General features: G+C 40.5%; 1 protein-coding gene and 1 pseudogene across 4 annotated transcripts in view; one reads left to right on the top strand and one right to left on the bottom strand.

Moving 5' to 3' along the window:
- Positions 1–7,055, top strand: part of LOC307044557 (UDP-glucuronosyltransferase 2A2-like) — a 13,809-nt pseudogene extending 6,754 nt beyond the window's left edge. The window contains exons 7-11 of the transcript XR_013810675.1: positions 4,572–4,790; positions 4,890–5,021; positions 5,801–5,888; positions 6,242–6,451; positions 6,770–7,055. The product of XR_013810675.1 is annotated as a UDP-glucuronosyltransferase 2A2-like (transcript). The remainder of the gene's footprint in view (positions 1–4,571; positions 4,791–4,889; positions 5,022–5,800; positions 5,889–6,241; positions 6,452–6,769) is intronic.
- On the bottom strand, positions 1,026–15,216 carry LOC307042992 (uncharacterized protein). 3 transcript variants are annotated; one of them, XR_013809253.1, is made up of 18 exons: positions 14,970–15,216; positions 13,075–14,573; positions 12,891–12,986; positions 12,290–12,548; positions 11,235–11,575; positions 10,978–11,115; positions 10,788–10,902; positions 10,621–10,689; positions 10,403–10,543; positions 10,142–10,255; positions 9,973–10,046; positions 9,760–9,864; positions 9,440–9,555; positions 8,943–9,081; positions 8,117–8,237; positions 7,696–7,851; positions 6,911–7,015; positions 1,026–1,471 (listed from the first exon to the last, which is right to left on the bottom strand). XR_013809253.1 is itself a non-coding variant. In XM_079687162.1 (16 exons), exons 1-16 carry the CDS (start codon positions 15,127–15,129, stop codon positions 7,763–7,765), a joined length of 3,576 nt encoding a protein of 1,191 aa, XP_079543288.1. In that variant the 5' UTR covers positions 15,130–15,216; the 3' UTR covers positions 7,304–7,762. The 3 variants fall into 3 exon arrangements, 2 of the variants coding, with proteins under 2 accessions (XP_079543288.1, XP_079543289.1); XM_079687162.1 differs by lacking the exons at positions 1,026–1,471; positions 6,911–7,015 and having other exon boundaries at positions 7,304–7,851; XM_079687163.1 differs by lacking the exons at positions 1,026–1,471; positions 6,911–7,015 and having other exon boundaries at positions 7,304–7,851; positions 12,290–12,545.
- Between the last annotated feature and the right edge of the window lie 282 nt (positions 15,217–15,498).

The raw sequence follows: 15,498 nt of genomic DNA, 5'->3' as shown, positions 1-15,498 counted from the left end.
CATGTCCTCTATGGATGTGACTTTGCTGGCTTGACACCACCTATCAAAAAGGCCACCTTTTCCTCTTGCAAACTCTACATAGGTCTGGTTGACATTTTTCTTACCATTCCTACATTTTTGTCTGTATGCCTCCGGTACCAATTCATACGCTCGAAGGACTGTGGTTTTTACTATATCATAGTCGAGGCTCTCCTCAATAGTCAGGGCATTACAGACTTCCTGAGCTTTACCCACCAATTTGCAATTCAACAACAGAGGACACACTCTCTTTGGACACTGCTGCATAACAGCGATGCGTTCAAAAGCACTAAAGTACGTGTCTACCTCTGACTCTCTGAAAGGGGGGACTAATGTAATGTGCCTACTCACATCAAAACTATCATCGGGATTTGTGCGTGATCTATGGGTAGATGTTGGACTGGATGGTAGAGCGACTCCCCGCTCTATCTCCAGAACTTTTACCCTTTGGTGCATGGCTTCCACCTCCAACTCCTTGTGTCTTAGCTCTACGTCCCTGATGCGCAGAGTCAGCTGTAGCTTCTCTACAGACATCCTAGCTTGGGAAGGCAGGCCTTGGAGTGGGGTGGAAAAACCTGCCAGATCATCCACTTCACCTGTGCGAGTTCTCAAACACACCCCTCTTGATTAGTTTTTCACACAGGAGTTCTTTTAATTCCTGCTTTTTGGTATTTATAGGCACAAATACATCATAAGACTGGGCAATTAACACCAAATCTGTTCTTGTGCAGTCATCTAAACTCTGAATGGAAGGTTCTGTAGTAAACAACTCCAATTTACTTTCCATTTTAAATTTCAAACAGAAAAACTGTCAACCAGAGATCCATAATGTACAAGAAAAAAAATATATAGATAGCAATGCTTACCCGACACGACGAAAAGAAAAAAAACGGAAGGACCGGACGGACGAGTCCCCAATTATGTTACGCCCAGGTCTAGGGGAACCTAGGCGCAGCACAAAATGTGCACTCTCCCCACTCCCAAGAACACGGACACCGAGTCAGAGAAAGCGTTTGGTAAATTTATTTACCAAATATGTACAAAAACAGGAGTAGCAAAACCAACAAAAAAGAAACAAACCTTACAAATCAAAATCTTACCTAACCGAGAAAATAAATATACAGGCTTCTTACTGTACCTACACTACCTTAAACATGAGAAAACGATTGATCCAAAAGGGAAAAGAAAACAAAAGGGTTTGCACTCCTGAGAACATAAACTGTCTTGCAAAGACAGGTAACGTGACACTGGCCCGCAGCCAGAGGAGAAGGACAAACGATACCAAAGTGCGCTCACAACACCATAGAACAAAATATCAAAAAGCGCCGCGCTGGGAGTAGGAGAAGTGGAGTCAGCGAGAGCGGTCGAGGAACTGCACGGCTGTAGCTTAATATGCTCCCGTCTCCTTAGGTGGACCAATCAGCATGCAGGAGGTAGCTAATCAGCTAACGGCCTGCTCACACACACACACACACACACACACACACACACACACACACACACACACACACACACACACACACACACACACACACACACACACACACACACACACACACACACACACACACACACACACACACACACACACACACACACACACACACACACACACACACACACACACACACACACACACACACACACACACACACACACACACACACGAGGAGGGAAAAATGCACCCACAAATGACCTAACGACCCAGGGTCCTAACATGTATCATATATGAAGAATTAATTTGCAAAAATATATTAAAGCCAATCTTAAAATGATTAAACAAACGCCTGTTTGAAATTCCTCAGTGCACACAAAAACATAACTTGGAGAAATAAATAAATACGGATGTTATTCACAACCACCTAAAATATGTTGTCTTAATGTTATTAAATGTATTCTCATAAATTATGCGGTAAGCAGAAGGTCAGAATTACGTCTAAACTGAGGCCGTTTTGCATTTTGTATAGGTTGTATAGATACAAGCATTGTTTTATATACCATCATGTTCAATCATGTGTTGTGCCATTTGCCAAGACTTAATAAGTCGCTCATAAAACACAGGAGGTATGGAAACTAAGAACACCATATATTTGTTAAATTATACAGCTGATATAAAACACATTTGTTTTATTTAATTTAACTGGTGGATAGAGTTGCTGCTGGGGGTTGAGACACACAGGGTGCAGTGGAGACGCTGTGCACAGCTGATTGACAGCTGGAACACAAACCACGAAATAAAAAAGAAGAAATTCAGATCCAGTCGTCATGACTCCATTCCAGAGGGATCCGCGATCATTTCTTACAGTTTCTCATCAAGGGGGCGTCTCCTGTCCCCGGCACAAACACATTGACACACAGCCTGAGGAAGGTTATGTGTATTTTGTCATTAACTTTTTTCGGACCACTTATTTATTTATTTTGGTGACGATCCGACCTTCATGCTGCTACTCTGATCCAAACGGCATCCACCAAACAATATGATTTGTCTCCACCTTCCCAAAAGAACCAAAATCTGCCACGGTGTGAAATGTCTTTTTTTGCTGTTCTTTCGGCATTTCCTGCGATCTTCTTCATGCAGTCAGTTTGAATGAATATTAATACGGAGCATTTATTTGACTATTTATAGGCAAACATGGGCGTTACGTGAAGCCCACAAAAGCTGCGCCGCATTTCGAGTTGATAGTGATTTATAAAGGAAAACCGGCGTAGGACGCTGTGGCGTAACTATTGACGGTGCAGCCGGTGCAACGCACCGGGGCCCCGAGCTGGCAAGGGCCCATGCAAAAAATAAATAAATGTATATATATATTTTTTTAATATTATTTTTTTCGGGCCCCAATGGCATTGACCAGTTCACGCAGTCTTCAAAGTAACCAAGCAACCTAAATGAATTTGTAATTTGTCTGTCCAATGACCTTGCTCCCTTTCATGTCATGTGATACCTTGCGTGACGAGCGAACCGTTTAAATCAACCTGTACTGTACTGTAGCTAGCAGCAGCCAGTTCGGCAGCATTATAAAAAATGTAAAAGCTTGCATTTATAATGTACAGCAAACCAAAGCACAAGAGCGGCGCTCTAAAGATAAAGGACAAGAGAGAACAAGGAGATGTAGCAGCTAAACTGACAAAATTAGACCGTTTTTTTTGTCATACATCGTCCTCGAAATCGAGCGCTAATGTTAGCAATGTTGACGTGCAGCGGCAGCCGGAGCCGGAGGCTAACGATAGCTCACCACCATTGCCATCTAGCTCCACAAGGGAAGCTGTATCCGTGGCCGTGGCTGTGCAACCTTCTTCTCCAGCCAGCCAGGAGGAGAGGCTGGATTTGGCTGTGCCCGGCGGTGCTCCAACAGTTCCCCCAAGGGCGTCAACCGATAGGGGACTCTATGGCGCTATTGAGAACCCCGACGCCAAGATGAATAGCTATATTATAGCAACCGGTCTATGTAAGCCTACCGGCCCATTCCCCAGAGACAAACATCAAGGAAACAGGTTTAATCCTCTTCTTAGTTCGCTGTATCGTTGTCAGGCTGTGGTGGTCTGAGGCCAGGGCAGGCTGTTGTTGATAGCCTACATGTGGTGCTTCTGAGTGGTTGTGTATGTCTGTGTGTGTGTGAGTGCATCAGCTTGCCTTGCGCCTATGTTTGGGGCGATGGGGGGGGCCCAAAACAATATTTGCACCGGGGCCAATCACAACCTTGTTACGCCACTGGTAGGACGTGCGTGCACAGTGTTTTATAAATCGGAATATTTGTGTGCGTATTTACTTGCTTTGTGCTACGTACGCCACCTTCCCACGTGAATCTTACACAAAGCTTTATAAATGAGGCCCCAGGTCTGGGAGCAACTCTATATCCACCAGTTAAAGGAAATAAAACGTATGTGTTGTGTTATATTAGCTGTACAATTTACCACATATGGTGTTCTTAGCTTCCATACCTCCTGTGTTTTACAAGCGACTTATCAAGTATTGGCGAACGGCATAACACATGATTAAACATGATAGTATATAAAACCATGCTCATATCTATAACATTTCCGTATTTATTCATTTCTCCAAATTATGTTTGTGTGCAATGAGGAGTCTCAAACAGGCATTTGTTTAATCACTTTAAGATTGGCTTTAATCAATTTGTGAAAATTAATTCTTCATATATGACACATGAGAGGTAACATTCTATTTATGGTATTATTTCCACATATTTCTCTCCATTCTTCCTTCTGCCAACGGTGTCGCAGTTTCTCGTCTCTCCCGTTTTTGTGCGTAGTACATACGGATGGGTCAGCGTTTGCGTGGAGGACCGCACATTTTCCCGTCAAGTTTGTTTTTTATAAATCGCAAACATTGCGTAGAGACTGCCGTACGCCATCTTTTGAGCGTACGCACAGTTTATAAATGAGGCCCCTGGACTGTACACTTTACTTTAGAAATAACCAACATTCCCCTATGAGCAAAGAAAACTCCCAGGCTCTGGGACCACAGGAAGTGTATCTAATAGCACTGGATTTATTGCATTACTATCCAATCCTAGGGTCAACAACTTGATGATTAGCTTTCGCATCTTATTTATGGGGGATACTTTTCAATGGGTGGCTGTATCCATAACTTTTGCATTGTGACAGGAATACCCACCAGTGCCTGTGAGACAATGGGTAGAGCAGATATCTGGTTGATGCGAACCTACTGGGATTTTGATTTCCCTCGTCCTTTCCTCCCTAACTTCATATTTGTTGGTGGAATCCACTGCAGACCGGCTAAACCTTTACCAGAGGTAATTGATGACTAAAGCAATTTAGAGAATTGACCATTACAATGCTGAGAAAAGACGGAGCTGGTTGGTTTGCATCAAGACATTTTTTTCTTTTTGCAGGATATGGAGGAGTTTGTGCAGAGTTCTGGAGATGCTTGCATTGTGGTCTTCACTTTGGGATCATTCATCAAGAACATTACTACAGAGAAGGGAAACATGGTCGCCTCAGCACTCGCTCAGATCCCACAAAAGGTCAGGGGACAATCTCTACTGTACTGGAGCTGATTAGAATGACCCCAAGCCCAATGTTGAACTTTTGTCACAACAATGTTTATTGTAAAAGTTATTCTTGCAATATGCTCAACAAAGTTTTAAAGGTTTTATTTGGTGGATTTAATAGTTTTTAACTGATCTTAACCTCCAACGAAAAATGTTAAGTCGCTATTGGAAACTGGATTAATAGGTGATGATCCTATAAAAAATACATTGCAAAAGGTTGAAATGTTTAAAAAGTGCTGAGTATGGGGAGTTATGCAAGACAAGGAAAACATTTAAGTGCAACAAGACTTAATTGATGCAAAATACAGTGTTAGTCTTATGGAGATGTGTTGATTTTAAATGTTAAACTGCAATTTCCAAACATATCTAGACATAATTAGTGGCATTAATGTCAATAAATGAGCACTGCTTAATCTAAAGTGTCTCTCTATTTCTCTTGACCAGATACACTGTACTAATCTGCATCAAAACTCTACAAATACAGGTTATCAACATAAAAATAACCAAGGCAATATATTTTTAAAAATAAATGATTGTACAAAATCTGATTGGAATGAGTATCTTAAAAACCAAGTTAATCACCCAGGATTACCTATATTCCAAATAAAATACTACTGAGGTTTGAATAAAAAGAAATATATATATATATATACACACACATATGAAAAGTTATTATTTTGGTATTCATTAATATGCCATATATTAGGACATTGAATCAGCACTGGGTTTAAGTGTTCTACTATGGTTTTTAGGTCTTGTGGAGATACAGTGGAGAAAAACCAGCAACTCTGGGCGCCAACACCAGAATATACAACTGGATCCCTCAGAATGACCTGCTGGGCAAGTACAACTTTGTTTCAGGTCTTTCCTCATCAATTTAGAGACCAGGGATAGCACATTATCACGAGCTCGATTTCAAATCCATCTGGCAGCTTATTCTAATCATTTTTGTTATCCCCCTGACTTTTTCTCTAACGCCACCATGAGTTTAACATGTTTGGCACTTTTGTTCCAGTATTGTTTTCTGCAGTTATATAAAAATCTATGGGTTTTATAGAGCCAGCTTCTACTTACAAGCCCAATGTTCATATGTGTGAATTAGTCAACATAGAGGAGTAAAAAGATGTGCATAAACACCAATTCTTGTCTGAAGGAGTACATAATTATTCATGATTTTTTTGGTACCCTATCAGGTCACCCCAAGACCAGAGCTTTCATCACCCAAATGGGATTTATGAGGCCATCTACCACGGTGTTCCCATGGTGGGCCTCCCCCAGTTCGCTGACCAGCCAGACAACATGGTCCATATGAAAGCTAAAGGAGCTGCCATAATCGCAGACTTAAACTTCATGAAGACTGAAGAACTTAGAGATGCATTCAATACTGTAATCAATGATAAATCGTAAGTTACTTTTCTTATCTGCACTTGGTCTATTTCAGTGAGTTATTAGAGCTATTACAATGTCCCCACAAAGAATTGGCCTCTTAACCTGGTGGACGGTTTTCTGTGTCCCTGTGACCATGGGAGCAGTGTAAGCAATAGTTCCTGCTAGGGTTTTTCAAGGGATAATGTTACCAAGGGAGCGGCCAGACTGAGGGCAAATTAGACTCCTGACTTAAAATACATATAACTAAAATCATTATCCCTTTTATCCTTATAAACATGTATGCCATAGAAATTAAGAATGACGATTTAACCTATTTATGTCCACACTCACAGGTACAAGGAGAATGCCATGAGGCTGTCCAGTATCTTCCACGACAGACCAATGAGTCCTCGGGATGAGGCGGTGTTCTGGATCGAGTTCACCATGAGAAACAAAGGAGCAAAGCACCTGAGGGTCCAGGCCCATGAACTCACCTGGTACCAGTATCACACCCTGGATGTCTTGGCCTTGCTCCTCGCCATTGTTCTGTTTCTCATACTCCTCTTCATCAACACCTGCAGTCACTGCTTCCGGAGGTGCTATGGCAGAAAGGGAAAGACAAAGAGGAAGGCTGAGTAAACGACTGAATTGAAATGTAGCTCGTAAAAAAGGAAAGGGTCATGGCATAAACATGGGTTCACTAGTATCTTTTTATGTTCCACAATGGATTTATTTGTGGCTTAAGAAGAATAATTAAGACATCAGAAATTAAAGCAATATATTGAAAAGAGTAAAACAATTCAAATCAGTTTTAAGCATAGTAATGAAACTCCTATGTGCCATGTGTTGATCTGTACATTTCAATGAATTCAAGTCAACATAGTCTGTAACAAATCAATACAATCTTAGCCTTCACATAGACAAATACCATGTATTTAAATTACTAGTAATTACTTTAATTACATGCAGGTGTGCTCTTATTTGTAATAGCACACCTGAGGCCAATTAGATATTAAATGGTGAATACCCATTGGCGATTGAGAGCTTCTTTAAAAAAAAAATATCACACAAATTGATTTCATTATGTGCCTTTACTTGGAAAATATTGATGACACCCCATCCTACAGGATTTCACAATTATGTATACAGGCATGGATACATGGGCTGCAAAGGAAAATTTAACATACAGAAAATACTGTAACTAACATAAATCAAGTGATGTAAACAAATAACAGAAACAGCCCTCCAATGTTTTTAGAACAAAATAGATGTGACATACTTGCATGACAGCAAGCGTTTTATTATTCATGTATGAAAAGTGTGGCAATTATCATGGTTTATTTCCATCATTTTTTGAATCTTCCATCTTCTTTGACCCTCCATAACATAAGCTCCATGCAGGCAGCAGCATCATCTGCAGTGTCATGGCCACAAACTGGGAGAAACATGAACACAACGTATTTTAATAAACGTACATATTACCAACACACGCATTAGCCATTTAAAAACATGAAACTTTTGCAATTACACATTTTGATATTCTTTACGCTCAAATGTTCTATTCCCCATCATCATTTGCCGATCTTTATTTATATTACCTTTTTTTCCCATATTTAAAAAAAAAAAAAAGAGGTCAAATTTTAATTGAGTAGACAAAACAGTGATTTGTGTGGTGGCTGTGGTTATCCATGATGACCCACCACTCTCTTGGATGATTCTCCTGAGGTAATCAGCGGTGAGTTTGTTGAGTGTCAGCTTGTGAGGCGGGCCCAGACGATGTGGGAAGACCACTGATGTGTCTACCACCATCCCATGGAGCAACTACAGCAAAAAGGAAAATATCTGAGGCTTTTATTACTGGGTCTAGACTCTTTGTTCCACTGATGGAGATTCAAAGTCAAACCAGTTGTATAATAGTTGAAACAAATAGTATACCTGATGAAAAATTAACTGACTTTCAGACCTTTGACCTAAGAGTAATATAATGTTGAATGCTAACTATAAGTTATTGAATATACAGTATAAACCTGTTCCAACTTGTGGCCACACTTCCTCTGGTTTTTCTGGTGCAGCTGGTCAGACATGATTAATGAGACTTTCCCTTAAGCGGTAACAGTATATTCAGAGTTTGAATATTTCTCATAAAAGGTAACTCTTTATAAAAAATAAAAAAAACAACCTCTACATTCAGGTTAGCAATAATCCAAACACTAATTTGCCATTCAAAATGCACTATTGGCCTTTGAACATCATGCTTTGAAAATGTGGCATGGCAGTGAAATGAATATATCACAGCATGAAATAATCAAAGGGATACTATGAAGTGACATTAAAAGGGCTCTTTGAAGGGAAATTGCTTGGAGCATAGCATGTGATCTTAATGAATATTACTGGCTTTGCTTAGTTTCAGCTTTGTTTCAAAAATCATGGACTTCACTGGTTAGTCAGGATTACAAATACGACATGTTATGGAAGATTACGTGCCAAAGAAGACCAATAATGTTGGAACAAAGTTATAGAAGTCACCTTCAAGGCATAGTGGTCTGTTTCCAGGCCGTGTCCAATAAGAATGGTGTCTGTGCTGATGAAGCTCAATAAGGTCTCCTGCACCTCTCTGAGAGAGGTGTGGTTCCCTTTAAGATCTTCTTCACTGATGCCTGAAAACCTTTACAAGTAAAGTGTCAGACAGGCTTCTATTTGAGGTTGCCAATTAAATATAAAACACAATACAGTTGTACTATTCTTTTCCAATTACAATACATTGAACAGTAGTTGAACCTCATCGTTCAATGATGATTAGACCTTGCATCTTTTTAAAATGTATAATGTCCAGTCTCCATGGTAAGACCATTTGCTTTAACTGCATATGTATATATATTTGCTCATTTAAGAACCAGTTGGATTGGTTCTTGCCAGTTTCCATATTAGTTTTACAACAGATTTTAAATTGGTTAACCAGAATGTGTTTGAGCCTATAGAAAAAAAAGGTAAGAAAACAAAAGCCAAGTATCTTTTAACATTACCTGGTGTTATAGTCAATGACTTCATAATCAGGTCTGACGAAGGCATCATAGACAACTTGCAGATTACAGTTGACTACAGTCACTCTGGACAGCTCCAGGCCATGAATGGTATAACACTGAGGAGAAAAATGAACACAACATACATTGTTTTTTTTCCCCCCCAATACTGACTCAATGCCAGCTATACATTCAAACAGCAAAACAAGAAACATGTTCATTTACATTTTTTGTAAGAATTTCTGTGGTCATATTGCTATTGTAAAAAGTCCACAAATGTCTTTGGTAATCAAATGGAGATTTAAAAAAAAAAAGCCGATTACCATTTCACAATCCAAGGAGTAGACCCCAGGACAGCTCGTATCTGAGGGACATCTGGGGACGGTCGACACAAACCCATCCATGCTGATGAAGTCATGGACATGCAGCTGTTGAAGACAAAAAAAAACATGTCAGACAATTACGTGCCAATTCATTTTGGGATGTTTTACGGGGTATCAAGTTATGGAATAATCTCCCAGTCCACTTTTTCTTACCTTAAACACCTGACATCCAGGTGCTCCCATGACTCCCTCACAACAGCTGTAGCGCGTCTCAACTCCACCTGGCACTAGTGACATCAAAGTGTGTACAATCATCTGTTGGTGTAACCTGTAAAGTAACATTTACAATGTTTTTCAGGGCATTAAACTACAGTAAACTCACCTTTCTTTGTAACTCCTTTCCCATAGTGGTAGTTGCACTCCTCCTTGCGAATGTGCTTGCCCGTTTGGCTCACAGAGTATGTAGCACCACATCGGCAGCAGATCCTCTTGAGGGCTTTAACAAACACAACCGAAAAAACACATCAGTAGAGTAAAGTGTGCAGAGCAAATAACCCCTCATGGCAAATACCGCACAGGTATCTTGTGCCCTCTAGTGATACAATATGAGAATAGTATCAAGTTGTGCTTTGATTTCACTTACGGTCTGCGTGGCCTTTCTTGTTGTCAGCAAAAAGAACAGCACAGCCATGTTTCTCTGGGTGCTGGACAGGAAAGTTGCTCTCAACCAGCGTTTCCTCAGACAAAACATATTCCTTCAAACTCTCATACAATGCCGTATCATCTGCATGAAAAATAAATTCTCTGAGAAGCTGTCGAAATATTTGAAAAATGCAATTAAATAATAAAAAGCATTCTTACCGTTTCCTTTAAACTTCAGATTAAGGGGAATGTTGCCTTTGGATTTTTGGCTGTTAACTTCCTTTTCATCTGCACCAGAAAAAAAAAGGGTTTAAATATAACTAAAATATAGCTTTGACATTTAACGACGGTTTCAGGGTTATAAATGGGTTCGCAGGAATGCTCACCTTTATCAGCAACGGCAACTTGGTTCTTCAGCTTCTTCAGTGCATTTACAGCAACACTCATATATTTGAGTTTGTTCATACTGCGATTATACACAGCCTTCTCTTCAGCAAGTGCCTATAACCCACAAAAGGGATAGAAATTAAATGTAAACTGCTTAAGTGAATTTGACATATGGAGGCACAAGCTCACCTTTTCAAAGGCATCATTAACATTGGCTGTTGTCTTGAGGAACTCCTCTGTGAACAAGTTGACATAACGTTGTCGGGTGTCATGGGGAACTTTGACCGTCTCGCACTGCTGCTTCATCTTACGTTTAGTAGGCACCAGCTTAAAAGGATAAATTCATTATAGTATATTTAAAAGATGAAACGTGGCCAACTGACATAAGACAAGTTTATTTCAATTCTTCAGTTCAGACCCAACAAATGCTGCTTTGCATACATCACCTTAAGGCCAGCATGGACAGCAGTTTGAGAGGTAGTGGAAGCGGCTGGACTTGAAAGTGTTGCTGCAAAGGCAGAGGTCAGTGAAGGTTTACGTGCCGGCGCAGGGATGAGCACAGGTGCTGTTGTGCGGTATCTTTGCATGGGGGTTACTGCAGGTAGATGGTACATTGGTCTTACAGCGCCATAGCTTGTAGGCAAATGACTGATTGGGGTTAGCACTGAAGTAACTTGGCTGGAACTGGAAGTGACAGGCAGAGGAAAGGTGCCTTCTGGGAGGATCAAGTGCAAGTTGTTGCCCACTCCGATCAAAGCCGTTCCCAAAGATATGTAGTTCATGTAAGCTGTTTTAATGACACAAAAACACATGCAGATGTTATGCACTGGGCAAAGCTGCTTTAACAGGATAACCATTTTACTCAAGATTTTGCACAAAGAAACCCAGAAATTAAATACTGCTTGATCTTCATACAGTAGTGAAATAGCATTTCTCAAGATTTTATACTGGTAAAATGTCTATTGCAAGGCTTTCATTTAAATCAGTCACTGTTGCTGATATAAACGCCTGAATTTCCCTACGGGGATAAATGTAGTTCCATCTCATCTAAACCCAATGTCGGCGAAATCAGTTAAAGCAAATGTGAATGAATGCTTGTTTCCATCAGCTAACATTATGTGATCATTAGGAATTGCATCATTAAGATAAGCAGTAGGTGGCGCCAATTCTCTAGTCTGAAAACGATTGCCGAAGGGCACAACAAGACATCCTTTAAAGTGGACTAATGGGACTTCCAACAGTGAGAAACAATGAAGAAACCTGGAAAAACAGGTGGCTGGAAAAGCATATATATTCTAACATGCCCACTGACAATAAAAGCACAGGAGTAATAACATTTAAAAGGCTTCAACTTTAGAAATTAAGTGAATAGTTTTCACTACATTTTATTTAACTTTTTTTATATGGAAACCATCTGATGTTGACGTTTAAATGGTAATCTTTCAACATTAAAAAGAAAAAAACGTAATCAAACCCGTCCTCCACAGCTGATGATACTTACCATTTTGCACAGGAACAGGCTGCAGGCTTTCAGGTGTTTGAATTGAATGCAAAGGTGCAACCTGGGTCTCTAGCCTCCTCTGAGAGTTGGAGTGAACCAGAGGCTGAACACCTTTAACTGAAGCCGTCAGCATGGAGGCTCTCTGCTGTACCTGCTGGATCTCAGGGGTGATGGAGGGCTGGGAGGCAAATCCTGACACCGCAGGCCCACGCAGGGGAACCAGCACCTGGGGTTGAGGTCTGCTCTTACTCGCTGGCTGCTGAACAAAGGTGAATCAAAAGATTATGCTACACATATATGTTTGTTATGTCAAAAGGGGTAATGGCCATTCAAAAATATTGTGCGGATATCTTGATTTGTTTGATCAGTAATATGGAATTTACATAAATGATATCTTAATTTTCATATGGTAAACGTTTATAATTTCCAGAATACTTGTTTGAGATAGAAATGAGCCTATGACAAAAATAATATATTATAATATAAAATGTTTGCTGAATCTTATACCATTTTGTTAAAGTTCATATTTTTAGCTTTTGTTAGCATTCCCCTCCAGTTCAGGAGTGCCTCCCCCAACATCAGCCATGGCATGCGCAAGTACCTCTATACGTTTGGCTTCATGAGCCAGCCTCTTCTTTCCTGGCAATGCTTGTTGTTTGACATCTAACTTCGTCTTCTCTTCTTCCATAGCTCCAACCTAAAAATGACAGGGTGACGGAAAAATAGTTTTATACTGTGGGAGACATTTCTTCTTCTTGGTTCTGGAGTGATCACAGCATACATACAGATACATCGGGCTGCTCCTCATTTCCATTATTCTCGTTGGCCTCCATGAAGATCCTGTAACATTCCTCCATTGGGTCACTGTCCGACAGCTCCATATCCGAATAGTTCAGTTCATCGTCAGAGCCAGAACTAATGAGTATTGCCCCCACAGTCTTTTCTTTCACCAAAAGCTGTTCATTGGATGGGGATGCCGATTCAGCTCCAGTGATCATATTTGATGCTGATGACTCATACCAAGCTTGACCGTTGCCATGGTCTGAAGTGGGCTCTGCTGGCTCCAGGTAGTTTTCAGATGCAGCAGCTTGACCCTGCATCTGTCCTGGCTGATAACTAACCCTATTCTGAACAGGCTGCTCTGCTGCTGCTGCTGCTGCTGCTGCCTGGGCTTGCTTGGTTTGTTGCGTACACAGAGAGCCTGAATTAGCATCTGGAGCGTTATAAAAAAATGAATTATTTGGTGGAAAATTATGCGACTGCAGTAGAATCATTTTATCAGCAAAATTGGGGAGCTCACACTGAGGAAATTCAAACTGAAATGGGTTTTCTTCCTTTTCAAACACCAGATTGTTCCAGTCGTTAACTTGCTGGTATAAGTTGGCAGGACTTGCAGGTCCAGTAATTTTCTCAAATACTTCTTCTGCAGCCTGAAAGTGAGTCATTTCCTGAGTTTCACATCGCAGGTCTTCTGGAAAGCCAGTTAACTGAACCACACTCACATCAACTGGTATATTTTCACATTCTTTGTTCTCATAAACATTAATACGACTTTTCGTGTTTTCAGCTACGCAGTTACTAGAAAGTCTATTTCCTTTTATCTTTGATGCGGGTTGAGATGTTACTTTGCACGCCTCAGTGTTTAGAAGTAAAATATGTGTTTTTTTAACCTCCAATTTGTCTGCTTCTTCCTTGAGGTATTTGCCAGCAACAGAATCACCAGATTGTTGAGCTCTAACTCTTTTTTTGTCAGGCGAGGGAGGAATATCGATAATCAGGACGCTGTCTTCATTACAGTCATCAAGGGGCTCTGGGGAAGGCGAGCAGGAAGGCTCTGGCTGACATAAAACTGGTTTATTTTGGTCACAAGGAACAGCACTTCTTGCCCTTTTCAAACCTTGTCCACTTTTCCCTTGTTGCTCTTTACCTGCTGAGCTGTAGGACCGTATGCCAGCAGAAAAGTTGGACAGAGGGTCATACTCCAAATCAGTCCTTGGTTTTGAATTGTCAACTACGTACTTCCGTTCTCGGGAGTACGTTTTTGTAAAGGTTGTGTATGAAGACCGCCCACAGGTACCTTTACCTTTAAGTTTACCTGCAGACTCAGGCGTGGAAAGAGTAGCAGTGTTTTTGCTGTCTGCCTGTACGGTCTGGTAGCGTGACAGTCGCTTTTGCTCCTGCTCTACCTCATGCCTTACAGTTTCAATCTCCTTGTTGATCCTCTCCAGCTCTTGGAGGCAGTCATCTTTGGTCTCATCATTCACTGCATAGCCATTTTGAACTCCTGTACAAAAGGGAAATGAAATAGGACTTAGCACCAACATGTCAACAATTAGCATTGTTGACATGTTGGTAAATAATATAGAGCTCTTTCAGAGTTAAAGATAAATGTGCGAAAATCGATAACATTTACAAATAAAAATACAGGGAACAAGAGTGGCCACTGCTCTTAAAGTGTTCAAGTACATTTCTAACCCTTATTTTAGGAACGTAATTAACATTACACAATTAAGTTGAGTCATCTTTAAAAGTTACTAGTTTAAACCTTTAAAAGCACATCATTATTCAACCCACTTTACAGTTCAATTACTTTGCAATTGTAAAAACGCAACAGACAAAGACAACGGGCTAATGCACACCTGCACATGTTGCTAGGATAACATTAGCTTAAACCACTGACCTGCAAAATCAACTATCGATGATTTATAGTTGGCAGACTTGGCACCAAACTTATCCCGCAGTTCCGTGGCATGTTTATACAAACAGTGAGGTCGCTCACAAAGCCCACGTTTTGAGAATGGACAGTTTATATCAGCAAAAAGACCAGACGAGGGAAACATCAGCAAACACAATACTTCTTCTCGATACGCAACAAACAGTCTGTGACTAATGAGCCGTCAACAGGTGCAGGCTCCTACTGAAGCTGGGTGACACCAGCCTCTATTATATAGGCACCGGTCAGGGCGCGAAAATCCCCTAAAATATATATTTCCAGATGCGAAATAAAAGGTGTTCTGTCCATAGACTGTATATAAAGGTTCTGTCCCTGAATATGTATACTTTTGTGGAGTAAAATGTCATAAATATTTGGCCGGACCGGCTGTATTTTATGTATAATCCTCATACAGGGTCACGTGTGCTCTATACTGCACTGTTAGGGTACAGTTGTATTATTATTCATGTTAATATTATTTGTATTAGAGTACAAT

Source organism: Notothenia rossii, assembly GCF_949606895.1.
Source record: "Notothenia rossii genome assembly, chromosome: 6".
In the NCBI taxonomy this organism is placed as follows: Eukaryota; Metazoa; Chordata; class Actinopteri; order Perciformes; family Nototheniidae; genus Notothenia; species Notothenia rossii.
The sequence above is the reverse complement of the archived record's forward strand: the minus strand, read 5'-3'. Positions and strand labels throughout refer to the sequence as shown.